Source organism: Diceros bicornis, chromosome 4 (assembly GCF_020826845.1).
Source record: "Diceros bicornis minor isolate mBicDic1 chromosome 4, mDicBic1.mat.cur, whole genome shotgun sequence".
Classification (NCBI taxonomy): Eukaryota; Metazoa; Chordata; class Mammalia; order Perissodactyla; family Rhinocerotidae; genus Diceros; species Diceros bicornis.
The window spans coordinates 35,148,421-35,174,806 of NC_080743.1; the positions used below are offsets into that span (position 1 = coordinate 35,148,421).

General features: G+C 36.6%; 2 protein-coding genes across 3 annotated transcripts in view; one reads left to right on the forward strand and one right to left on the reverse strand.

Moving 5' to 3' along the window:
* The window catches only part of MFSD14A (major facilitator superfamily domain containing 14A), a 38,179-nt gene extending 17,167 nt beyond the window's left edge, over positions 1-21,012 (forward strand). For both annotated transcript variants that reach the window (XM_058538626.1, XM_058538625.1), the window contains 10 exons: positions 3,163-3,225; positions 4,418-4,545; positions 6,544-6,658; positions 8,408-8,626; positions 8,918-9,031; positions 9,753-9,824; positions 15,490-15,602; positions 17,103-17,200; positions 18,397-18,560; positions 19,665-21,012. In XM_058538626.1, coding sequence (XP_058394609.1) covers positions 3,163-3,225; positions 4,418-4,545; positions 6,544-6,658; positions 8,408-8,626; positions 8,918-9,031; positions 9,753-9,824; positions 15,490-15,602; positions 17,103-17,200; positions 18,397-18,560; positions 19,665-19,871 — 1,293 coding nt within the window. In that variant the 3' untranslated portion in view covers positions 19,872-21,012. The remainder of the gene's footprint in view (positions 1-3,162; positions 3,226-4,417; positions 4,546-6,543; positions 6,659-8,407; positions 8,627-8,917; positions 9,032-9,752; positions 9,825-15,489; positions 15,603-17,102; positions 17,201-18,396; positions 18,561-19,664) is intronic.
* A 9-nt stretch (positions 21,013-21,021) lies between these two features.
* The window catches only part of SASS6 (SAS-6 centriolar assembly protein), a 37,258-nt gene continuing 31,893 nt past the window's right edge, over positions 21,022-26,386 (reverse strand). The window contains exons 15-17 of the mRNA XM_058538624.1: positions 25,574-25,671; positions 23,336-23,430; positions 21,022-23,232 (exon numbers count right to left, since the gene is read on the reverse strand). Coding sequence (XP_058394607.1) covers positions 23,126-23,232; positions 23,336-23,430; positions 25,574-25,671 — 300 coding nt within the window. The 3' untranslated portion in view covers positions 21,022-23,125. The remainder of the gene's footprint in view (positions 23,233-23,335; positions 23,431-25,573; positions 25,672-26,386) is intronic.

Consider the following 26,386-nt stretch of genomic DNA (forward strand, 5'->3'; position numbering starts at 1 on the left):
CTGATTGACTAACATATTAGTTAAAGAGAATTAATGACAATAGGTCTAAGGATCTATAATGCTAAGAAGTGGCTTTACCTTTTTTGATAGAAAATGTTTTGGTCTTTTGGTTCTAGAAATACTAGACCAGTGTTTGATGGTGCACGTTACGGAGCAAGACCTTACACTCAAATCCTCCAGCATCTCTTCTGTGTAAATGGCTTAGCATCATTTGCTACAGAAATAGTCCCAAGGCATTTACTATTTTCAGGACTATTTACTTTACTCAAAATTTTTAAAGTTTTTAAAATTTTTAAGATCCGTAAATTTTCTTGGAAAATATTACATTTTTTCCCGTTCAGCTCTAAAGTCCAGTGCTAAAGGATTCTCACAGATCATAAATCTTGTATTACTTGTTATATTTGTCTCTGTGTTAAAATTTTGTTAAACTCCCACGTTTGAATTTTTATCTTTATTTAACTGTACTCATTTAGAGGATTATGAAGGTTTTTATTTTGTAACATTAGCTAAATTAATTTGCGTAATTGTCATGTTGTATTAAGTCATTTTGAAAGCAGAATTTATTATCAGTTAATTATGAAATTTAGTGAACATTACTACGTAAAGGCACTCTATGAGGCACTAATAGAGATAAAGACATATTAAATGATAGGCAGAGTAGATATAGTGCCTGTCCTAAAGAAGTTTGAAATAGTGAAAAGAAATATTTATTAAATACACGAAAAGCTGAAAAATACAAAATACAGCAGTGTAATATAAGAAATATCACCAAGCTGTGTGTGACTGCCAAGTGAGGGCCCTAATCACCTATTTTGTGGCCCTAAAGGGGAAATTGATTGCTTTGGACAGGAAAGTTTGGTAGCAGAGGAGCAATTTGGGAGGTTTGGGGTTGGGCTAGATAGAGAAGATAAGGGGAACAAACATACAAAATGGACAGGATGTTGCGTATAGAAGTATGCATGTTGGAAAGTGTCGGAGTATTTCTAAAATAGAAGAAACCAGATTGATTGGAATGGAAGATAGCTTAGCAAAGTGAACCATTAGCAGTAAGATCTAGCATATTACAAAGCTGCCTGTAGGCGTTAATTATGTCCTTCATTCTTTGTAACACCAAACCCATTCTTTGTCCTTAGAAAGTTTTGGCCTGTAGTAGTTATTGGAAGAAAAGTAGATTTGAGTTGATGCAAAAGGTGGGGAAATCTCTTTAGGAAGAAAAACTACGCTGACGGTACTTTCTGACATCTTGCAAGAAAAACCTTTAGAAGGATTAGAATGCTCCTTTCAGTTACTCTTCTTCTGCCAATAACTAAAAATTTAGCAAAAATTAACTCGTATGTAAAAATAAAGAAAATTAGAAATGAAATGTTTAGTAGTGGAAGAAAATCATTAACATGGGAAAAATCACATATTTACCATATTCATAGATTAAGTCAGTGATTCTCAACTGAGGGTGATTTGACCCCTAGGGGACATTTGGCAATGTCTGGTGACCTTTTTGATTGTCACAACTTTGAGGGGGTGGGGGAGGGAAGATGCTACTGGCATCTAACAGAGAGAGGTTTAGCAGGGATGCTGCTAAACATCCTACTATGCACAAATCAGCCCTCCACAACAAATACAGTCATGCGTCACTTAACAACGGGGGGGATACGTTCTGAGAAACGCATCATTAGGCGATTTCGTCATTGTGCAAATATCGTAGAGAATACTTACACAAACCTAGATGGTACAGCCACTACATACTTAGGCTATATGGTTACTAATCTTATGGGACCACTGTCGTATATGCGGTCAGTCATTGACCAAAACATCCTTATGCAGCACCTGACTGTAACTATGTACTCCAAAATGTCAATAGTGCTGAGGTTGAGAAACTCTGTTGTTATTTATAATAAAGACTGACAAATCTAAAGAAGGGGTCTACAAACTTTTTCTGTAAAGGACCAGATACTAAATATTTTTGTCTTTTTCTAGCTTTGGAAGCCATACAGTATCTGTCACAAGTACTCTACTCAACAAAAACAGTCATAAACTGTATGTAAATAAATGGGCGTGGCTGTGTTTCAATAAAACTTTATTTACAAAAAACAGGTGCTACTAGCAGGATTTGCTCTGGCCATAGCTTGCCAGTTCTTGTACTAAAGGAAAAGATTTAACTCCTAATTTTTGTTAAATTTCTAGTTATTGGCAGAAGAGTAACTGAAAGGAGCATTCTAATCCTTCTAAAGGTTTTTCTTGCAAGATGTCAGAAAGTACACTCAGCATAGTTTTTCTTCCTAAAGAGATTTCCCTACCTTCCTTATTCCCCACATTGCCATTCTCTGTTGTTTTTATTGAGAGACAGTATGGTATAGTGGAAGAAGCATTGGCTTTTAAGTCAAGCGAGAACTCAGTTGCCTCATCTGTAAAGTGGTAATATTATCTAATTCATAATGTTATTAGGATTAAATAAGAGTATTTATAAAGCCTCTGACACATAGACTGTAAAAATGGTGGCTACTGCTTTTTATTTTTTAGTTTCCTTTTCCTCCAATTGCTTTTTCAACCAGTAGGTTCCCAATAGTTCACTTGTTGCTCAGTGAACAAATTGATGCTGTGTGGTTTGAGACCAGGCCTTGGAAAGGGTAGAATAACTTGTTAAACATTTTCATAGGTCGGGATTTTTTTTCTTGTAGTTTTTCTAGATCCACTTTTTTGGCAGTTAAAATTTCCCTACTTATTCTTCCAGTCTTAGATAATAAACCTATCTGTAAAGGAGTTAATAAGTCAGTCAGTTATATATGGGAAGCAGGATAACAACGATTAAAAGCATGGAATTTCAAGTCCTGTGTTCAATTTCTGTTTTGCCACTTACTGACTGTGTAATCTCTGTTTAACCTTTGTGTTTGTCTGTTTTCTAATAGGGTTGTTATAAGGAATTAAGGGAGATAATACATGTAAAGTACCCAATTTAGTGCCTCGTGACATAGTAAATGCCATATGATGTTTGATATTATTAGTAAACTCATAAGCATAGTGTCATACAAATCTGAAAATTCATATGAAATAAATAAAATTAGATTGTATTATGAAGGGATATTTTACAATGTATATGTAGAAGTTTTACTAAGACTAAAATGTAGATTTTTATTTTGAGGTTTTTATTTTGTTTTTATTTTTTAGGTATTACATGAAACCTTCCCTAAACATACATTTCTGATGAATGGCCTAATTCAAGGAGTAAAGGTAGGATCGATCATATATATATATGTATACATAACATACACACGTACACACACACACACACCTGTGTCTATATAATTCTGCCAGTATATTAAGTTAGTTAGTTGACTAATCCACTAAGTGTTGATTTTTACAGTTAGAGTATATCTTGTTTTGGTTTTTCTGTTAGTGCTGTCGAGTCACTTCCAACTTCTAGCAACCCTGTGTACAGCAGAGCAGAACCCTGCCTGGTCTTTTTGTGTCATCCTCTCACCTTCCAGTGCTGTATCAGACAGTGCTCCGCTGCTATTCATAGGGTTTGCGTGACCAATTTTATTGGAAGTGGGTGGCCAGGTCCTTCTTCCTTGTCTGTCTTAGTCTGGAAGCTTCACTGAAACCTGTCCACCATGGGTGACCCTGCTGGTATTTGAAATACTGGTGGCATAGCTTTTAGCATCACAGCAACACACAGATGCCATAGTATGACAACCGATAGATGGGTCGTGTGGTTTCCTGACTGGGAAACAAACCTGGGCCTCAGCGGTGAGCACAGCGCTGAATCTTAACCACTAGACCACCAGGGCTGGTTAGAGTATATCTCTGGGGATTATGTAACACTTTTTAAACTACTGGGTTTTACGTATGATTTGACTGACATGTAGCTATGTATAATGATAACCCACATCATAACGGATTTCCCCTGTGCTTAATGTGTTGGGATTTTTATTCCAGAGATCTGAATGCTTTTGTAAACTAACAGCAAGAATATAGATTAAAGAGAAAGGAACTATTGAGAAAATGCGTAAATATGAAACGATATCAGTATGTTTCAGTCTTTCATCGTTCTACATCTTCTTCACTCTTGGTTCCATTTGACCAGCAAGTTTTATAAACAGATAATTAGCTATGGATATGAAAACAGATGGTTAACGTATGATATTTTTTCTAGAATTGCTAATGTGGAGTTACTGTGGTTGAGAATTCATTAGAGCATTTCATATTTAATACACAACCAGAGCCCTGCAGATGATTCTAGACAGTCTTGGGAAATTTTTAGATTATATGTAGATAAGAAATAAGTTGTTTATCTAAAATTTGGTGATATACTTATTTTAGAAATAAACTTGTTTAAAGTTCTTCTATGGTAGTAAAATGATTTATTTTTGGCTCATCGATGTACATAGTATACATTTTTTTTTTATTTACTTTTTTTTAGGGTTTGTTGTCGTTCCTCAGTGCCCCGCTTATTGGTGCTCTTTCTGATGTTTGGGGCCGAAAATCCTTCTTGCTGCTAACAGTGTTTTTCACATGTGCCCCAATTCCTTTAATGAAGATCAGCCCATGGTACGTGCATATTCAGATTATAGCAACTAAATATCACTTTCTGTTAATTGTTTTCTGAATATTCCCTTAATTTTCACCTTTTGCCATCTTATCTATGTAGGTTTTGATTTTATTCTTCTAATGCGTTTATTCTTTGACACAGATAAGAGGACCCTTAAAAATATAGTAGCTAAGTAACAGTTCATGAAGGCTCTAGAACTAGATACTACTATAGGAAGCATGTAGACTCTTGGCTAATCTGCTTTTGGATTTCACAACCCAAATTTCAAAACAATATTTTGGGGACTGGATAGAGTTGCTAAGTTTTTATTTTCTTAAGTAGAATGTTAAAAAGTTTATCATCATTATCTGTATTAATTAGAAATAGGTTTTGTTATATATCAGTAAAGCTCAAAATAATAGTTGCTTAAAATCAAAGAAGCTTATTTCTTCCTCTGTATAAAAGAAATCTGGAGTTGAGCAGTCCAGAGCTGGTTGGCAGTTCCAGAGAACCAGACTTTTTCTGTCTTCATGCTCTGCCATCCTCCACAATCACCTCACTGTCCAAGATGGCTGCTGGAGGTCCAGCTCACGTCACACTTGAGGCCTCAAGATGGAAGGAGTGGCTAAGAAGAGCACACTGCCTTCCTTTAAGGAAACTACACACTTCCCTCCCAACCTCTGCTTGCATCTGTTTGGTCAGATTTCAGGCATATGCTGCTCTTAGTTACAAGAGGCTAGGCTCATGGCCGCCCTGATTACAATCAGCATTCTTTCACTGAGGAGGAAGGAAGGGAAAGCTCACAAAGAGAATGATTTTCCCAAGGTAATAGAGCCCAGTTTACTTGTAGATTGGTTAATTCTCTGACTCATGTTCTACCCCACTGAGCATTAATGTTAGTTAATTATACGTCATAGATGAGCTGTATTTCCATGGTGTGTCTAGAAAGGCCAATGGTATATATGGCGCAGGATCTTCCCCTCATAGGTTAGATACAGCTCTAAAAGCCAAACTCTTGATGAAAAATTCAGTAAACAATAAAGTCCTGGTGGAATGATATTTTGAAAATTCATTGTGATCATACATGATTTTAAAAACTAAACATCAGCGTTACAATAGAAACTTCTTTTTCCCAGCTAGATATTCTGGAATCATGTATAGCAAAATGTAGCTTGCTTTTTTGTGTGTGTGAGGAAGATTAGCCCTGAGCTAACATCTGTTGCCAATCCTCCTCTTTTTGCTGAGGAAGATTGGCCCTGGGCTAACATCCATGCCCATCTACCTCTACTTTATATGGGACGCTGCCACAGCATGGCTTGGTAAGTAGCGCACATGTCCGCTCCCAGGATCCGAACCTGCGACTCCCAGGCTGCCGAAGCAGAGCGCACGAACTTAACCACTATACCACTGGGCTGGCCCCGTAGCTTGCTTTTTAAAATACCTTTGGTTCACTCTTTGTAGTAACTATCCATTCTCGATTTTATTTGTGAACACTACCATACAGGTTTCTTCTATGTGAAGACTGAGTTGTTTGTTTTGCGAACATTTGAAGAGCTAAAGATAACTTACGGGAAAACATCTAGTTTCTATGTATAGGCTCAGAATAGACATAGGTAACTTGTTCCTTAGTTTTATTTATTGAATTTTGTTTTTTGTATAGTACTATGGTGGGAAATAGTAATGGATGAATTATAATAGACTTTAGTTTGTTGCTATTTTTAGTAGAAAAAACAAGGCCGCTTAACAATTCAACAGTTGGGTAAAAGATTGACCTGAACACATGATTTAATTTAAAGTATTCCTGCATAGTAGCTGAGTTGATATCGAAGGGCCACTTCTAGCACTATGTTTTCATGATATCTGTGGCTTACAATTTGTAGAATTTAGTCCATGAACTGTCCTAGTAAGCCGTTCACTGAAATTAGCTATTCTCACTCTGATTCACTTACAGGAATGATGGAAGGTTAAGGTAATGGTAATTGTTTAACCATTTCTTGTCAATTGTCTTTCAACCCTAGGTGGTACTTTGCAGTTATCTCTGTTTCTGGGGTTTTTGCAGTGACTTTCTCCGTGGTATTTGCATATGTAGCAGATATAACCCAAGAACATGAGAGAAGTATGGCGTATGGACTGGTATGTGGGTTTATTCTGTGCCTTTCTATCTGCCAAAAAACACCTTGTTTTTTCGTTATCTCATATTACAAGGTGGGCAAGCCTTTGCATTACAAGATTTTTTTCTTTTTTGCATATAATACATTTCATAATAAAATCATCCCATTAGACTACATTAAACATTTTTTCCAGTACAAAGTCATGTAAGTTTTGATACTTTCATTCAGTTAGTATTTATTAGTCACACATGTCAGATTTGAAATTACAGTAGAATATGTTTATCATATAAAAGTTCTTCTAACAAAATACTAAAAATAGGGAATACTAAAAATTGAATATGTCAGGAGTTTAAAAGAGACCACAGCTCACTGTATTTAATTTGCTAGGGCTGCTGTAACAGAATCCCAGCACAATCCAGTTTTAGAATATTTCCATCAGCCTGAAAAGTTCCTTCAGGCCCGTCTGCTATCTACTCTCGCTTCACCCCGACCCCCAATCTACTTTGTCTCTGTAATTTTGCTTTTAATAGAAATTTCATTAAAATGAAATAATACAAAATGTAGTCTTCTGTGTCTAGTTTCTTTTACCCAGCATAATGCTTTGAGGGTCGTCCGTGTTAATGCAAATGTCAGTAGTTTGTTCCTTTTAATTGCTGTGTAGTATTCCATTGTATGGGATAGACTACATTTTGTTTCTCCACTCACCAGTGATGGACATTTGGGTTCACAGCTAGATTTTTAAAGTTATTAAAATATTATGTACTTATCAAATAATTGACCTTTGGAAATTGAATTGCTTTTCTTGAGTAGTTATTAATAAATAGCTAAAAACAAACATTCCTGTAAAGTTTAAATCCTCCACCCAAAAGTCAAAAATGGCACAGAAACAGAAATAAAGCACAGGTAGGAAGCAGAACCTCATGCATTTCCAACATTGTTTCTAATTTTCCTCTGAAGAGTGTGGTTTCAGTCAGGTGTTATCTGCTGTCATATCTACTGCTGATCTGCAGGCCATCTTGGTCAGTAGGCCAGATGTGTCTGGGGTTAACAGTTTTTCTCCACTGTGTCCTCTGTACTTGCATCTGTGTCTTCACCAGACTTGTATGACAAGTCAGTGTTTTAGAGACACGTGGTTACAGAGTACTCAGTGCACATTTTATTTGTCCTAACCTGCCACCTAAAAAGATTTTCAGTTCAGTTTTGTAGCAGGGCTTACCACTGTTACTGATGAGATGATAAACCTCAAAGTCTTTAAGCTTTCGTTTAGCCAGTCTTAACTATGTATCGGGGTAAACGTTCATTTAATAATTGGAAAAAAATCACAGTGACATTGGATTTCCTTAGGCATTGTGTTTTAGACTCCTTTCACAGAGCACCAAGGGTTGTGGAGGTGCCCCAGGGACGAGCGTGCCTGGCATTTAGAAAGGGGGCATTTGGATGGTGCTCCAGGCCCCCAGCCCTTCCTCAACTAAAACAGTTTTTTGTTTATTTTTTAATCTGTTTTGTCTGTGAGTTTTTCAGTAGGATTTATTTGAACAAGGGGCTCCAAGCCTTAAAAGAAAGTTTGAAGATACTGTCTTAGAGGCTATTACATATTTTTTAGTTAAGAATCTAATTCTTTTCTCTTCCTGCAAAAGAAGAGAGTACAAGGAGAACGGCCCGAGTAGGAGGACAGGGAGGTGCAGCAGGGGGACTGCGGAGCCCAGAGTTCTGTGTGGTGGAGGAGGAGTCAAGGGGTCCTGACTTGTCTCTTCCCATTGATTCGTTGCAGGTTTCAGCAACTTTTGCTGCAAGTTTGGTGACCAGCCCTGCAATTGGAGCCTACCTGGGGCGAGTGTATGGGGACAGCTTAGTGGTGGTCCTGGCTACAGCGATAGCTTTGCTAGATATTTGTTTTATCCTGGTTGCTGTGCCCGAGTCGCTGCCTGAGAAGATGCGGCCAGCGTCATGGGGAGCGCCCATTTCCTGGGAACAGGCTGACCCTTTTGCAGTAAGTTTATACTTGCTCCTTCTCTTTGGCAAAAAAGTGAACGCATGATTCAGTGCAGCATTAATATTTTGTTGTGAACGTTTCTTTGGGGTAAAACACTGGACAGGATTAAAAAAAATATTTTGAAATGCTTTTCAGAATAGTTTGGGGAGGGTGAAATAAATTAAAAAAAAAGCAAGAAGACAGCTAGGCTTCTGTATATGTATACTGCCAGAAGACAGCTCTGCATAGCCTTAAGGATAGTTCTGTGTTTTGGTATAAAATCTTATATCAGTCTTTTTCTTGTTCTAGTCCTTAAAAAAAGTGGGCCAAGATTCCATAGTGCTGCTAATCTGCATTACGGTGTTCCTCTCCTACCTACCGGAGGCAGGCCAATATTCCAGCTTTTTTTTATACCTCAGACAGGTAAAATCCTATTCTACCAAAGTGGACTTTTCTTTCATTGTTTAGTGCCATAATAACAAAATATTTAACTTTGAGAGAGCTATAATAGCAGAGACTTTTAAAAATGACTGCCATTTTGTTTTGTAAATAACAGCTCACTGGAATTAACTTCCTGTTTAGTGTGGCTGATGTTCCTTAGGCATTTCTGTGAAGACTTTTGGCTTAGGCAAAAAGACACCATTTTCCTGGCAGTGTATGTGGTTTGAGTTTGTGTATGTGTCACTGATAGAGGTGAGGGGATGCCCTAGCCCAGTCACCTGCTCCAGGCAGTCTCTTCATGATGGAGAGCATATATTAGCAAAGCAGCGAGCCAAAACGAGGGCATTCATTTTTTTCTCCTTGACACTACTCTTACTAGGCAGAGACTGAGCATTTATCAATACCTGTAAAAAGCACAAAACACTGCAATATTTATTTGTAAAATGGATTCTGAGTGCTTGAAAGCTGTCTCCAATTTTGGAAATGTAAATTAAGGGATTTACTTACTCTTAGTATGTTAATGCTTGTTATAATTTCGGTTCTCAGTGAAAGCCAGATTCTTCTTCTGAAGAATTCTTTGGTTATAAAAGATTGCATTTTCTTTTTCTAGCCCATTTAGTGTCCATATACAAGTAATTGCATTAGTATGGTATTTGTTGTGCTTTTTTATTTATTAATGTTACTTTTTCTGGAAACTTTCTAGATAATGAAATTTTCACAAGAAAGTGTTGCGGCATTTATAGCAGTCCTTGGCATTCTTTCCATTATTGCACAGGTAAGTGTCTTTTTAGTTAGAGTGATGTCATAGAGGGTCGACCCTGCTGACCTTCCAAATGGGGCTTCATGTGTTACTCAAGTGATGATATCTTGTGTCAGGAATCTGAAGTTTGTAGGTTCAGAAACTCAATTTTGTTAGTGTAGCTAGTACTGATCAGATTGTATGATGTGTAAACCAGAAAGAGAGTTTGTTGATTTACACTGGAGTATACGCCTGCATAAAGTCAGAAATTTTATTAGTCCTGTTCTGTTGATTCTTTCATTCAATAAATAGTTATTGAATACCTACAACATGTCAGGCACTGGGGATATAGCAGTGAACTTAACTAAACCCCTGCTGTTGTGAAGTCTGCATTCTTGTGGGATAAAATAGAAAATTCATAAATATGTCAATGTAAACATATCAGGTGTAATGAAAACTATTGGAAACTATAAAGAAAACAGGTACGAGGGATATAGAGAGCAACTGAGTGCAGGGTGTTCTTTTATCTGGGAGAGTTGGGAAGGCCTTGCTATTACAAGATGACATTTGAGCAGAGACCCAAAGGAATGAGGAACAAGCCATGGGAATATCTGGAGGAAGAGAATTCTAAGCAGCAGGAGCAGAAATAAAACTTCAAGGAGAGGGCCGGCCCCGTGGCTTAGCAGTTAAGTGCGCGTGCTCTGCTGCTGGCGGCCCGGTTTCGGATCCCGGGTGCGCACTGACGCACCGCTTCTCCGGCCGTGCTGAGGCTGCGTCCCACGTACAGCAACTAGAAGGATGTGCTGATGTGCAGCTATGACATACAACTATCTACTGGGGCTTTGGGGTCGGGGGGAAACTTCAAGGAGAGACTGGCGTGTGTAAGAAACAGCCAGGGGCCACAATGGCTCTGGTAGAGTGGACAAGGCAGAGTGTCAGGAAATGAGTTTTGAGAGGTGGGGAGGGACCAGGTTGTGTGGGGCCGTCCAGGTCGTCATAAACTTGACAGGAAGAAAGGAAGCTGTTGGAGGGTTTTGAGCAGAGGAATGACATGAAAGTATTTATCTTGGAAATCCAGTTGGTAGCCTGTGGTTGTTTGATGATAAGATATTAATCAACACAGGAATTTGGATTTTCTTAGGAGATATTTCATCCTGGCCTCCAAACTCTCTCTGTTCCACAATCAAGTATGTGACCAGTGACCAGAATTTTCTCACTTAGAGTCTTTCTCCTTTCTGTGAAGAAGCCATGCCCATTTCTTGCTGTTTGCCTTTGCTTTTTCTAGATCTGCAGATGATCTCTGACCTGCTTTCCCACCTTAGATCCATTCTACTAGGCTGCAGCTTTCTTGTTTTATTCTACTCTTAAGAAAATGGAAGGTAGGGTCTATTTCATAGGACCCCTGGGTGTTTCACCGTCTCTTAGGTAGGATTCCTTCTGCAGGTCTCATCGTTTATGAATTTTTGGGAGGTTTAGTGATCAACTTCAAATTTAAATTTAAATTCTATAATCTACCTCGCCCATGGCCCCACACATACTTACACATGGCACTGAGTATTTGTGCTATTTCTAACTTCAGTTTTATCCTGAAAATCCTTGATCCGGAAAAATGTTGCATTTAAATATTCATTCCTGGGTATCAGAAAAAGTGCTCTTCAACTTTGGAGGACAATATATTGTTGCCTATATTTAAAAACAGCTTTTTAAAAAACACCTTTCTGAAGCATAACACAAAGGTAAAGGTACAGATAGTAAGAGCAGAGCTTAATGAGTGATCAAATGTTAAACCGACCTTGAATCCTGGGATAAATCCCACCTGGTCAAGATGTCTTCTCTTTTTCATATATTGCTGAAATTAGATTTGCTAATATTTTGTTTAAGATTTAGGTGAAGAGAGCAGGCTAACCTTTACTAATGACACTTATAAGATTAATAGCTGTAAAGTCTTAACTGATTGTGGGAGCTGTAGGCACCTAGTAAATTCGGGCAGTAACACTTGGACTGCTGGAGTGATGGGCTGAGAGTGCTTTAGAGGAAATTTTCCCTCTGCTCAGCAGATGGCACCTGGCACAAAGAATACAAGGTGGGAAACAATCCCTAAGAGCCTAGAATCTAGAAGGGCAGGCATGTGAACACAGGAGGGGGCATGGTTGAGTTTGTATGGGAAAGAGCACTGCAGCAGGAGGGTCTTGAGGGCTGGGAGCCCAGGAAGGAGGGAGCCACGATCCAGCCTGCACTGATGGCACAGAGATGTTCTATACAGAAACTTGGTCCACAAGAAATACATATTTAAATGACCATGTAGCTTTGGGGGCTTACATAGAAACAGTTTTTTAGATGAAAAATCACATTTAAAAAAAGTGAGAAAATTAGTTGGACTTCAAAAGCAGGTGCATAAGGGATGTGTAGTCTACATGTAAATATTGATGATTACATTTTTATGTCATTATATGAACTAACATATTAAGTATAATTTATAGTCCCAAAGGTAGAAGAATTATCTTGTATTCTAGTTTATGTCAAGTATACAATTTAGTATGACTTGTCCCCTATTGACCTCTCAAGCCGGTGAAAGACCAGTGTCTTTGACCCTCCTTTCCAGCAGCGTGGAGCTACTTGGAGCTCCCCGTTTATGCCTCTCTTTATTTTCTTGCTTGCGCTTGTGCCTTTGTTCCTGCTATCTGTATTGCCTCCCCTTTTAATGCCCTCGGTATCCCTTCTCTGATTTCCCATGTTAACTTGGGCATATCTCTATCATTGTACAGAATGCACTGTATTGTAGATTTTACCTCTGTTTATTTCTGATTATTTTTGCCTCAGTAGATTGTGAGCTCTAGTAGAGCTCTGAGTAGATTGCAAGGTTAGTATTACATTTGTCTTGGTCACTGTAGTACCCTGCACTGCACCTGCAACCCTGTAGGTGCTAAATTAGAAGTCATTGGTTTTTTCCATAGTATTTTAAAAACTTTAAAAATTGGTAGTAAGCATTTAAAAATTGGGAGATGTTATATGAAAATATAGATCTGTAGCTTCTCTCCCAAAATTATGAGATCTGGTAACATGGACAGACCCACCATCCAGTGGGAGCCAGATAGTTGCTGTCCCCTTTGGGGCCTTGGCCGTTTGGGTTGCCAGAGGCCCCGTCACTTCCCTTGGCATCAGTAGGCATGACAACACTTGCACTAAATAAATGTTTACGTGAGTGGATGGATATTGTTAGTTCTACACATTTCTCTTCCTCAGTGCTCTCATCTAGTCCTCAATATGCTGGTGACTCCCAAATGTGTACCTCCAGGCCAATCCCTGAGCTCCTGTTTGACACATCTGCTGGGCATCTCAAATTTGACGTGGCCAAAAGTAAAATCTGGATTTCTTCCCTCCAGTGCTGCTCATGTCATTCAGTGCTATCACCACTGTCGTGGTTGTTGGGGCCAGAAACCTTGGCTTCTTTCTTGATTCTTTTCTTTCTCCATTAGATAGTATGTCCTGTCACCTCTATCTCCAAAATATATTCTGAATCGGAGCATTTCTCACCGTCTCCAGTCCTGGAAGCCCAGTATAAGCCATGGCAGTAGCCTCTAGCTGGTCTCGCTGCTTCCATGCTTGTCTTCATGCTCATTCACCACTGGGCAGGGTAATTTTTGTAAGTGGACATTTAATCGTAGCACTTGCTTGTTTAAAATTCACTTTCCATTGCATCCAGAATAAAATGTAGCCTCTTGACATGACCTCGTTTTCCTCCATTCTCCATGTTGAGTATACCTTTGTACCTGCTGTCACCCCCGCTTGGAGGGCTCTCTTCCCCTAGGTATTTGCATAACTACCTCCTCCTCCTCCTCTTTCAGCTCTCACCTCGGATGGCCGCCTCAGAAAGGCCTTCCCTGCCTGTCTTGGTTCAAGCAGCACCTCTGTCACACTACCCTGTTTTTTTTCCTTCATGGCAGCTACAAGCTGGAGTGATCCTATTGAATAAGTATGCTTATGTCTGTCTTCCCTCCACTAGGAGGTAATCTGTTTGGGAACCAGCACTTTGACCTACTCACTAACTCCTGGGTTAGTGCCCTCAGACCTAGAATAGCCGTTGGATATTGTAGGAACTTGGCAAATAGTTGTTGACTGACTGGCTAAAGCTGATGTCAGTTGACTGTTAATTAGCTGTGTCAGCTTTGGTAAGTCATAAGTCATTTAACCTTTGGGACTTAGTTCTCTCATATTCAAAATGAGAGCGTTATACTGAATTAAAATTTTTTCCTGTTTAGCACACTGTGTATATTTAATTTGTTCCATTATTATTGAGTTGAGAATATTGTGACATATTTAAAATCATGCATGCTTTCCACAAACACTTTTTAAGAACTTATGCTAGGTGCTGGGGATACAGAGAGCAAAGAGAGAGAAGTCCCTGCCCTCTGGGAGAACATTGGTGTCCCCAGTTAGAGCGTCATGTATACAGGAAGTTTCTCTTTGCTCACTGCTGACTCTGGGTAAGCTCCCTTTCGTGGCTGTGGTTGCTGAAGAATGTGATCCCACAAGGTTCCACGCCTTGTGGAACTCGCCTGATTTAAGGGAAAATTTCAGAGAGAAAGCTATGAATCTTAATTGTTCAAGAATCCTTAAAAGAATCTTCACTTGCTTTCCAGTGGCTTATTTGTGATTAAATCTGATTAAACTCTTAAATGATTGTCTCATAGAATTTTAAACTTATACTTGATGATTGTGAGTTTAGTGTCAGCCAGTCATCAAATAGTGATTTCCTGAATTATTTTCACTTCTTCCTCTATGGGTTACTTGCTATCTTTCTTAAGTGATATATTGATACTTTAATTAGAATAGCAAAAAATATTTTCTAATGTCCCCAAATCATTACTGAATTTTTATTAGCTTTAAAAGAAAAGGAGAAGCAAGAAAACCCATTAAATCCTAATGTTGTTTGTTAAATACTATGTGCCAGGCACAGCGCTCAGTAAGCACTTTTATGTAAATATCATTTCATCTAACTCACGTGACAAAGTTTTGAAGTAGATACTATTATCACCATTTTGTAGAAGACAGACTGAGTTTCAGGGTGAATGACTTGCCCAGGGTCCCTCAGTCAAAGCCAAGATTATGATCCAGGCCGTTTTTCCAAAAGCTGTGCTCTTAGTTATTCTACTATACTTCTCCCAAATCATACTTGTTAGACTGATGTCCTGTTCATAAAAGCATCATGGTTTCAGCAATAGATTAATTTAGGTGGAGAATACGTGAATAATTGTTAAACTATTACAGTTTTCTTTAGTCAGGGAAGTAAGCATTTTGGATTAACTTGGACCTAAAAAAACTTTTTTAAAACTATTACATAATAAAGCTTTCCAAATTATCAGTTAGAACCTTTGACCTTACTGTTTACAATTTCTGATCTAAGTGGTCTTCAGTAGAAATGTACTGAATAGAAGGTTCACCTTTCTGTTCTCAGTTTTCTAACTTTTTCCCTGAATCTGGACCTCTGACAGCGGAGGGACCTTTCATCTGCTTATATGACCTGGAGAAATGGTCTCAAATATATTCAGGGCAATTGTTGCTGAAAAGCCAAACTGTAGAAAAGCAGTAATAGTCTTTTATGGTATAGATTGAAAGAAGTCACCAAATATTTTGTTTTCTTTCTAGTTTTAAAAAGTTTTTTCTATTCTGATAAACCATTTTGGTTTTTCTTATTTTCTAGACCATAGTCTTGAGTTTACTTATGAGGTCAATTGGAAATAAGAACACCATTTTATTGGGTCTGGGATTTCAAATATTACAGCTGGCATGGTATGGCTTTGGTTCAGAACCTTGGTAGGTATAAATATTTTAATTTTCTTAATTTTGGTGCTTGCCTTTGTTATATTTTTTTCGGCTTTATTGAGGTATAATTGACAAATGAAATTTTTGTGTTTATTTGCGTCTAAACTAAGGCTTAGATGTTAATCTGTCTCTTACTGTGCTTTTTTTGTCTCAAAATGTATATAATACAAATTTCCCACTTGTGTATTTATATATTCCTGAATGGCTTGAAGATAGAAAAGTGACATTTTATATCTAAGTGACAGGTTGGATTTTTGAATGAGATTATTGAGTTTTTTAATCTTTATTGAGTATTTTATCTAGATCAGTCTGTCATCAGGAAAAAACATGTAATCCCAAAGCAACAAGGCCCTGAAAGTTCACATTATTTACCTTTTGGTTTTCTGGTTAGAAAAAAAAAAGTTGAGTACCACTGGTGATCATTACTGATGGGAAACCAGAAGGGACTACGTCCAGTCGTTTTGGTCCCGGCTTCATGCCGAGAAAAGTCCCTCTGCTTTTCTCGCCAGTCTGGTTTCCTGCAGGGAGGTGATGGTGACGCTGATGTCAGGCTGCCCACATACACCTTCGTGCTCAGGTTATAGGTTGGAACTCCACAGTTTGCACTAGATGGAACACATCGTCCCTGTTTGGACTTGGATGTGAGTAAGCATCAAGAGTGTGTTTTCATGGATATTTTGTTTTCCAGTCTAGGGTTTACGAAGAACTGCTCGCAATTTAAATTATCAAAACATTTCTTTTAAACATCACTCAGGAGCATCCAAGGTTTAAATCAAATCGGTAATATCTTCACGTTGAATCACAGGTCCATGGGAACCTTGCCGGAAGAGTTTCTGGCTTCATATGTTTAGAAACACTTAATAATGTTTCTTTATGTGTATTATACATTATTCTCACACACTCTCCCCCAACCCCTGCAAAAATTAATACCCAACACATTTTACAGTTTGGAATGATATCCCAATTCTGCCTTAAAACCCCATGCCATTCTTGCGAATAAGTTGTATTTCTGCTTTCCAGAAGAGTAAACAGGGTTAGACTTTTTTAAAGTGACTTGCCCAAAGTCACACAGGAAGGAAGAAATAGAGCAAGTACAGTTCTCCTTTTGCCTGTATCGCAGCCATTTCACAGTAAAGGTTACTTGATGTTAAGTCTGTTATTTTGATTTTTGTGTGTGTGTGAGGACGATTGGCCGTGAGCTAACATCCATTGCCAATCTTCCTCTTTTTTGCTGAGGAAGATTAGCCCTAAGCCAACATCTATGCTCATCTTCCTTTGTTTTGTATGTGGGACACCACCACAGCATGGCTTGATGCTCGATGAGTGGCGTGCAGGTCCATGCCCTGGATCCGAACCTGCGAACCTGGGCCACCGAAGCAGAGTGCATGAACTTAACCACTATGCCACCGGGCTGGTCCCTGTATTTTGATTTTGACAGGTACAATGAAGAATAATGATTGACTGATTTTGTTTTGCTGCTTTTGATTCTAGGATGATGTGGGCCGCTGGGGCCGTAGCAGCCATGTCTAGCATTACCTTTCCAGCCGTCAGCGCACTTGTTTCACGAACTGCTGATGCCGATCAACAAGGTGAGTTGATAGGAACCAATGATAATTATTTAAAAGTACAGAATATTCTAATCCTATGTTCTCTCTCTCTCTTTCCTAAGTACTGAAACTTAAGTATATCTTTCAGGTAGAGAATTTTAAATAGCTTTAATTGTAAAGAGGAAAAGCAGATTCTAGGTATTACCCGTAGGTGGATATATATAGCCTTGGCTCTCATTTTGAATGTGTCCCTCTCTGTTCTTTTGCTAGAAAATTTAGTGACGAAGGTCGCCCACTTTATATTCACTAACCATTTATTTATTGTTTGCTATGATATGCTAGATACCTTGGGATACTCTCATAACCGTTTTATTAAAATCTTATGGTTTCAGGGCCGGCCCCGTGGCTTAGTGGTTAAGTGAGCGCGCTCCACTGCTGGCGACCCGGGTTCGGATCCCAGGCTCGCACCGACGCGCTGCTTCTCTGGCCATGCTGAGGCCGCGTCCCACATACAGCAACTAGAAGGATGTGCAGCTATGACACACAACTATCTACTGGGGGCTTTGGGGGGAAAAAATAAATAAATAAAATCTTTAAAAAAAAAAAAAAATCTTATGGTTTCAGTTATCTAAAGACATAGAAAACGTATTTTTGTCGTCTTATGCTTTTGTGGCAGGAACACTTAATTCTTGAAATGCTAACAGATTAGGAATAATTCTTTGAAAAGGATGTTTTATCTAGTCATAAGGAAAAGGAAAAAAGGCTGTTACAAAAGAGTGGCAGCAGTCACTTGGTTAGTAAATGAGGAAGGAAAGACCTGTGGTCACAGCAAGTTGCATTTTAAGTTTGAGAGAAGATCCCAGAGATAAACAAAAATCAAACTATAAAAAGAGTCTATATTTGACTATATGGGGTCTGAAGTATCTTCTTGGGGACAGAGTGTTTAACAGTTGTGCTTGTGAACTCATGCCTTATTTTTAGCCAAGGGGCGTTTTAAAGGAAAATAAAGTGCTTTTGCCCACTTGTTTCTTTTATGGTAGACTGGTATACCTGTCACATTTTGCATCAGATAGCTTACTAGACTTTGTAGAGCTGATGGCGTCTAAGTAATTTCTAAGGCCATCGCAGTAAATTGCTAGTATCTCATAAAAGCTTGGGTTTTAGAATGATTTCATGTTTGTACTGGTTCTAGGGTAGGAAAAAATAAGTGTACTAAATTATTTGTTTAAACCATTTAGGTGTTGTTCAAGGAATGATAACAGGAATTCGAGGATTGTGCAATGGTCTGGGACCAGCTCTTTATGGATTCATTTTCTACATATTCCATGTAGAACTTAAAGAACTGCCGATGACAGGAACAGACTTGGGAACAAACACAAGCCCACAGCACCACTTTGAACAGGTAATTCTTTATTCACAAGATAAAAATATAGTTTATTTGGCTGGATTGAAAGATGATAAATGTTTTTTGGTCACTAAAGCTTTTATGTGAGATTCTTATTTTAGATGGAATAAGATACTTAAAAACCAAAGCCTAAGGGACTGTGTTCTCCTATATTCCTCTTCGTGAAATTAGCTGTGCATACCATATCTATTTTCCCTGGAGAATTAAACATTAAGTATCCTAGTTTGTCATTTTACACCTAATGGCATAGGTAATACCCATTTGTCTATACTACTGCGTGTCTTTCATCTGAGACTTTTGTGATGTTCGAGTTCCCTGTGTGAAGCCTGCCTTCCATCTGAAGAGTCAGGTGGTGGTAAACATCTTTGTTCACTGGTTTGCTATACTACCCTCCTTACAATTGAAAATATTAACGGCAAACATTATCATTTTAGCCAATACAAATAGCTCATCAGTTTCTTTGCTTGTTTAGCAGAATTCTACAGTGATCCTCTAACCAGCTAAGACTACTTTTAAATAAAAAAGAATGTTTGTTTGTGGGCTATACACAGCTAAAACTGGCAGTACAAGTTTTTGCTAAGAATGAATGTAATTTTGAGCTAAAACAAAAGTCTCTGAGTCTTCTCATGGTAACAGCATCATCTGTTTTCTCAACTCTCAGTCAACTAGAGAATATAATTATCTTTTTAAACAAAGAAAATGGGAATTGATTCTGCTACTGTGGTTAATATTGTATGCTAATTGATTTTACTTTTGAGATCTTCCTGTTTTCCTCTTGAACTAGCAAATTAAGTGAAGGCTCACAGAACACGTTCAGATTTTGTGCTGCAAGTGACAATATGATATTTTTGTATAGGCTGTTTTTTAAAAATCTTTTGGCTGTTTCTTGGGTCAGTTGTCATCCCCAGAATTTTATATTGAGAGTATAAGTATCCTTTTTCTCCTAAAAAGAGAATGCTTTTTCTAACTGTGGCTTTAATGAAGAAAGAGGAACCATTGGCTTGTAATTCATAGAAATCAGTTATTACTGAAAGATAAGCAGTGTTTTCCTCTCAGCAAAGATGTCTACGCAAAAATCCTAATTATCTTTTTCTTCCTCAGAATTCCATCATCCCTGGCCCGCCCTTCCTCTTTGGAGCCTGTTCGGTACTGCTGGCTCTGCTTGTTGCCTTGTTTATTCCGGAACATACCAATTTAAGCTTAAGGTCGAGCAGTTGGAGAAAGCACTGTGGCAGTCACAGCCATCCTCATAGTACACAAGCGCCAGGAGAGGCCAAAGAACCTTTACTCCAGGACACAAATGTGTGACAACCGAAATCAGGAAGACTTTTCTATCAGCACCCAGGTCTTAGTTTTCACCTGTAGTTCTGGATGTACATTCCATTTCCATCTACAGTGTACTTTAAGATTGTCTTAAGAAATTATCTGCATGAACTGCGTGGGAACTAAAGAAAGAACCAACCGGACAGTTTTCCAAAGATGTTACAATTTCTTTTGAAAAGAAACCTTTTGTTTATTAGCACCAATTTCTTGCCACTAAGCTGTTTGTTTTATTATACATCCTTTAATTAAAAACGATATATGTAACTTCTTAGATCCTAGCACCGTCTCTGCTACCACTTCCTTCAGGTGTTGAGCTTGAACTCCATCATGCTGACTCGCAGTGAGACAGCAGGTAGTACGGTTGTGGACCTGTTTGTTTTAACATTGTAAAATCTTGAGTCAGATTTTAATATCGTAAAATCTTGGGTCAAATAATTCAAAGCCTTAATGCAGATACACTAAAGAAACGATAAATTGTTTGCATTAAAAAAAAAACTCTTAAGAAAACTGTACTAAATCTGAATCATGTTTCAAGCTTGTTTGTAGTAATTTTATTTTAAACATTATTCACTACTGTTTTTGAAATGAGAAAATATCAGCCATTTAGAATTTAAATTGGGGTGTTTAGAGCCTGTAAATCTAAATGCTGGCTCAAATTTGTACCCCAGCTACTTATACCACTATTCTTTTAATGTTTGCATAATCATAAGAACCTCAACACTTGAATACATAATCTAAAAATTATCTAGTCAAGCTGGTAGCCTTGAAAATGTCAATGTGATATCTATCTGTAGATAAATATATATAGTGGCCTTTCGGGACTGTCACAGTAACACTTTATTTACAGAGCTAATGTTTGTCCTAAATTTTCAGGACCCTAGAAGAGAGCTTTATACAATTACTGATGTGAATTTCTCTAAAGTGTATATTTTTGTGTCCAGTTATATTATTTAAAAAAGTGTTACTTTGTAAAAATTGTACATAAAGTATTGTATAGTTTACACTGTTTTCATCTTGTGTGTGGTTATTGCTTAATGCTTTTTAAACTTGGAACATTCACTATGGTTAAATAAGGTCTTAAAAGAAATGTAAATATTCTGTTAATAAAATTAAATATTTTAATGATTTTTTTTTTTAAAGAAAGTCTTGATCTGTGATTCCCTGTAAGGCCTGTTTTGACTTTGTTACCATAATCATTTTTACAGTAACAAATCAAAGCTTTGAATCCATTTCCCTTCCCTCACTATAAAATACTCTTGTAGGAAGACAAAAGGAAAGAAATGAAAACGTAGTCCATACAGCAACTGGAAGTACTTAATTTTCTAAGCATAGATATTGTAGGTCAATCCTATTTCTGTTCTTATATACTTTTTATATCATACTCCCAAAATAATAATTTATTAACAAAGCTCACACAGTTTACAGAAATACATTAAGTGCAACATTTTGATTATCAACACATGTACAATTTTACACTGCAAAACAATTTCAAATAAAGTTTAAGAGGTAGAGCAAAGAATTAGCACACTCAGAAGTTTGTATATGTACATTTAATACAAAAAAAAATCTTCAGCAAGTTGATATCAAAATTATCCTATCTTTTGGAAATTCTCCCATTTTTCCATGTGTAGATATAGAAAAGGATAGCTATACTTAAAAAAAAAAAAGCTACCTGTATGTCATGTACCCCATCCAAACCCCGTCTCAGTGTTTTATATATTTTACATGGTATGTACAAGAAAGATTCTAATACCACCAAGAGGCTTCTCTCCAGATTAGTAAGTGCTTTCAAGTTACTGTAACCAAGTATTCTTACTAATATATCTAAATGAGGAAAGAACTGCATATAAAAAGTCTAATAATAGTTCCTAAATTTTTTAGACTAGATCCTTAGTTTAAGACAGCTTGCAATTGCCAGCAGAGCTCCAAAGTATCGTAAGACTCAACGTCGTCGCTTCATAAAAAAATCAGCAAAGATTCTTTGTCTTATCATGGAACCCAATAATGTCAGTATGTCACTAGTATCTTGAAATGTCTTTCCTCATGTATGTAATAAGGTCCTTGAAAATAATTTTTTAAATATCACATGAGCATTAGCAATCTTGGCAAGCAAAAACTGATTTAGAGGTTTCTTAAGAGAATGCTATTCTGTACTGGATGGCTGTCAATAAGAAAACAACGGGACCCTATGATTCTGGGTGAATTATTTTAAATCACATGGTTTTTTCCAAGGAACTATTCTTACTTGAAACTTTTAGTTATAGAAGAAAAGAAAGTTGTAACTACTTCTTCCAAGTTAATTATTTTGTCTACATTATTAAGCAAACATCAAAATGAACCCGTTCTGACATTATAAACAAACATACAATGAATATTCATGATGCTCTTTTAGTGAAGATTTTGTATAGTACAATTTTTAAAACAAAATTCCACTATTACAGATTTAATTGCATAACAAACTAATAAAATTGAAATAAAAGAGGAAAACTGGATGAGTGTAGACTTCCAGGAAGCATTAAAATCCTACAAACCTTGCAGCTCAAATGACTAAAGCACTTTATACCCAATCTGGTCAAGTAAATAGACTGTCCAAATTATTTTTATAATATATTTATCAAAATTACTTACTAGACTTATTCAATAGTTAATTTAAAGGCTTCAAGGAAAATATTTACTTGCTATGAAGGATTAATTCAGTAATTTAAGCTAATTTTAGGACTTTCCCTTTACTGAAAATATCAATAATATAGATACCTTAGGAGATAATCATTTTCCCTGGTAATTCTCACACAGCAAATTTAAAACTTTTATTTTACCAATGAAAACGATAAAATGAATTAATAGCATTCTTTGGTTTCATACTACTAGGTCTGAGCAGGTTTTAATTTACCCAGATATTCAATATGATTAGAATGTCCCTTGTAAGGATCAACTCTTTCCTTTAGAACTTATGAGAATTTCTAAGGATTAGATTAATAAAATTCATAATATTATTCCATAAATCACCATGTTCACCGTCTAAAAAGTGTCATTTTACTCAGAATCTTTACCAATCCCCAAGCACGACTCTGCTCCTCTAACCTGCCGTCAACAAGACAGTGCTTAAAGGATGTGGACCTAACAGCAGCTCAAGTAAACTTTGAAACTCACTTGTTTAAGATTTGATCTATGCTGTTTCCATATTTTTAAACCACATGAATTCCTAAAATTTCAAAGAAAAATGAAAGATGACACTAAGATTAACTGTTTGGTAATTGCCCGGGGAAATACGCTGAAGATGTAGACGGGAGCACTGTGGATTTTGAAGATGTCTGTAATGCTCCTAAAGTGCCATCTTTTTGATGGTCTGCAAATGAGGACAAAAAAAGATTATATATATTCACTTCGGTCTATATAATACATTTAATTAAGTCACAGTGTACACATCCGTTTCAGAAATGTCTTCTCACCTGGATTATTAAATAGATTTTGGCTGAGCCCACGTAAAGGAATGCTATCTTCCCTTTTCTTCAGATATTTGGATTCCAGCCCTAAATTTTCACCACTTAAAAAGAAAATAGTAATTATTTACTTATTTTAACAAAGCTTTATTTTCTCTTTAGTAGTTAATTTTGAAGGTTTATCTAATCTATATACATATACTACATATAATTAAGTTATATTTATAGCTTTGTTCAAAACAAATCACATTCTTCACTGATTTCTTAAGCAAATAATTTATCTATTCTATAAGCCAAAGTACCCTTCTTCCCAGTAAAGAGTAAATCATAATAAATAACACTAAAAATTCTAAGAATCGGAATAAGGAATGTGGGGGAAATGAAAATTCTATGAGTACTATAAAATTTTAAAGAATTAGCACATAAGTGATACATGATGGAAGAAAAATATACATGTTTATGCATTGAGAATATCATTATTATTTAATAATTTCTCTCACCTTGTATTTAAAATAAGATTTCTTTTTCCTTTGACCAAAAGCTCTTCAAAATTTTGTAGTGCTTCAAAGTTGTCATTATTAAATATTAATATACATTGTACAATAATGAATTCTAATCAGATGAATACAAATATGAAATTTTGAAAAAAAAGGGGGGGGCATTTCTGTAGCTGTATTTTTCCCCCTTCTACCACTATATTCCTTGTTTCTCAATCTGTTCAGTGTTAACAATTTCTCTAGTAGTACACTTTTAACAAGAAAGACTTGCAAAACAATGACATTATATCCTTAAAATTAAATGATGGTCTTTGCCCAATTTTCAGAAAAGAATTAAGTAGTTGAATAGGTATTTTTTTCAATTTTAATTTTTTTTCTTTAATTTTTGATATCCATTGCCACTAGCTGACAACAAATAAATCAATTTGCAACAGAAAAAACTCAAAATACCCGAACAGTCTTAATTTTATGGACACATGATTATGTTTGATTTTGTACCATAAACATGATCATCATATTTTCTTCAAGTAAAATTGCTCTTGAAGCATAGCTCTTGCTATGAAGGAGTTAAATATATAAACATTATGGTGTTCTACCATTAATATAAATTCCAGGTGCTCTGCCTCTTGAACAAGTGTGAGATTAAATATAACAAATGTATACATTTCAGGACTTCAAAGAATTCTGACCTTTTTTAAAAAGGAAGACTCAAAAACACTATTTTAATACTAGTCTTGGTGTCAATTTTAGAGAAGCCAATGAATAAAGTCCAGAAAGCTGGCATAAGAAGCCTCTTTGAAACGTCAGTAATTTAGTTTGCAATATACTGGGATGGTGATAGCTCATGACGAGTGCCAGCAGACAGGCCTTAAAGCCATTAAATTTTAAGTAAATAAGGAAGCATAATGATAAGAAAACAATATTACAAACATGAAGACTACCCAACCCAGAGAGACCAATTTGCATATATGAGTTTAATTTAGCCACAACTCACTGATTCAATAAACTTCACAATGCAAAACCTGTTTAAGATCTAAAAAATAGGCAAGGAATCTCTGAGTAGGCAAAACAGAAGTCACAAATTGGCATTAAAGCTTATTTATGTTAGCTATGGGACAATCTCATAAGCCTTTTTACTCTTATTTACCAAAGATTTCTAGCTGGTTTCTCAGATTACTTTCCACTGGAAGAAATAATTCAGAAAAATGGAGAGCCTCCAGAGACAGACATAGCCCTACAGGAAAACAAAAACAAAACAGGCAACTACAAGAAATTAAAAAGATTTCTATCTATTTGCCCAAGAATATTTAAAGGGGTGATCTTTGGTTATCTAGGAAAATCACTTAAAAAATACAATTTTACTACATGTCTGTCTCCTGCAATTTAAAAAATATGAGAAACCTCTTTCTTATAGCTAAAAGTGATTCAACTTAAATTCCACTAATCAGCAACCTAAAATATCACAATCAAGTGGGCATCATAGCTTTCAAGCACTGATAAAATCCTTTAAGATGACTTGTAAAATCGTAAACATTATGGGCCAGCCCTGGTGGCCTAGTGGTTAAGTTTGGTGCGCTCCGCTTCGGCAAACCGGGTTCGGTTCCTGGGCGCAGACTCACACCACTCATCTGTCAGTGGCCATGCTGTGGCAGCAGCTCACATACAATAAGAAGATTGGCCACAGATGTTAGCTCAGGGTGATTCTTCCTCAGCAAAAAAAAAAAAAAAAATTATGTCAACAAGTACTTACTTTTCCTTGTCAGTTGAGCAAGCCATACTAACAGTTGTTCCTGACTGAACATCTCCTAGTGATGTATTTGGTTTTGTAAACTGCAAGTTAAAATGAACCTGAGAAGAGGAAAAACAACTCATGTAACTGAATTAGCGAGAACTGAGACAGCTCTATATGGAGATAGGTGGTTAAAGTATTTTCTAATAAATCTAGACCATAGAAATACAGATTCAACCTATATTTTGTAACACAAGCACATTATACTGAGAAGATTTAATAAAAAGAATCCCATTTCTCCTTGCCAAAAAAGTTCCTGTCACATAAGTAAGAGGAAGAGCACAAAATAATTCTCTTATCAATTATTTTGAAACAATAACATGAACGTTAATACATTTAAATAAGTGTTAGAGCGCTAAAAGTAACCAAGTACTGCAATGATACATTACCTCATGCATTCTGGGAATCATTCCCTTCCAAGAACTTTCAAAGCCTGTTATATTTATTTAAGGATTCTAAATGAGGGCTAGGGATTTGAATATTGAAACAGTCAAAACTAATCCAAGAATCTATGCTGTATCTCTTGCAAGTGGAACAATGCCTGGCCGTAGTACACATTCATTAAATATTTATTGAATGAATGAATCCACGGCTATTATTGTCTTCCAAAATAAAGGAGAAGAAACAATTCACTTTGTTTTAAAATTGAGATTATATTTCAAAATTATCTAGTGTTCTATTTGTTAGCATGGCACAATCTTTTAAAATACTCTTCTGTATTCTTTCAGCATGATTTTGTTTCTTGCTTAATTTAACTTGCTATTTTTTTAATAT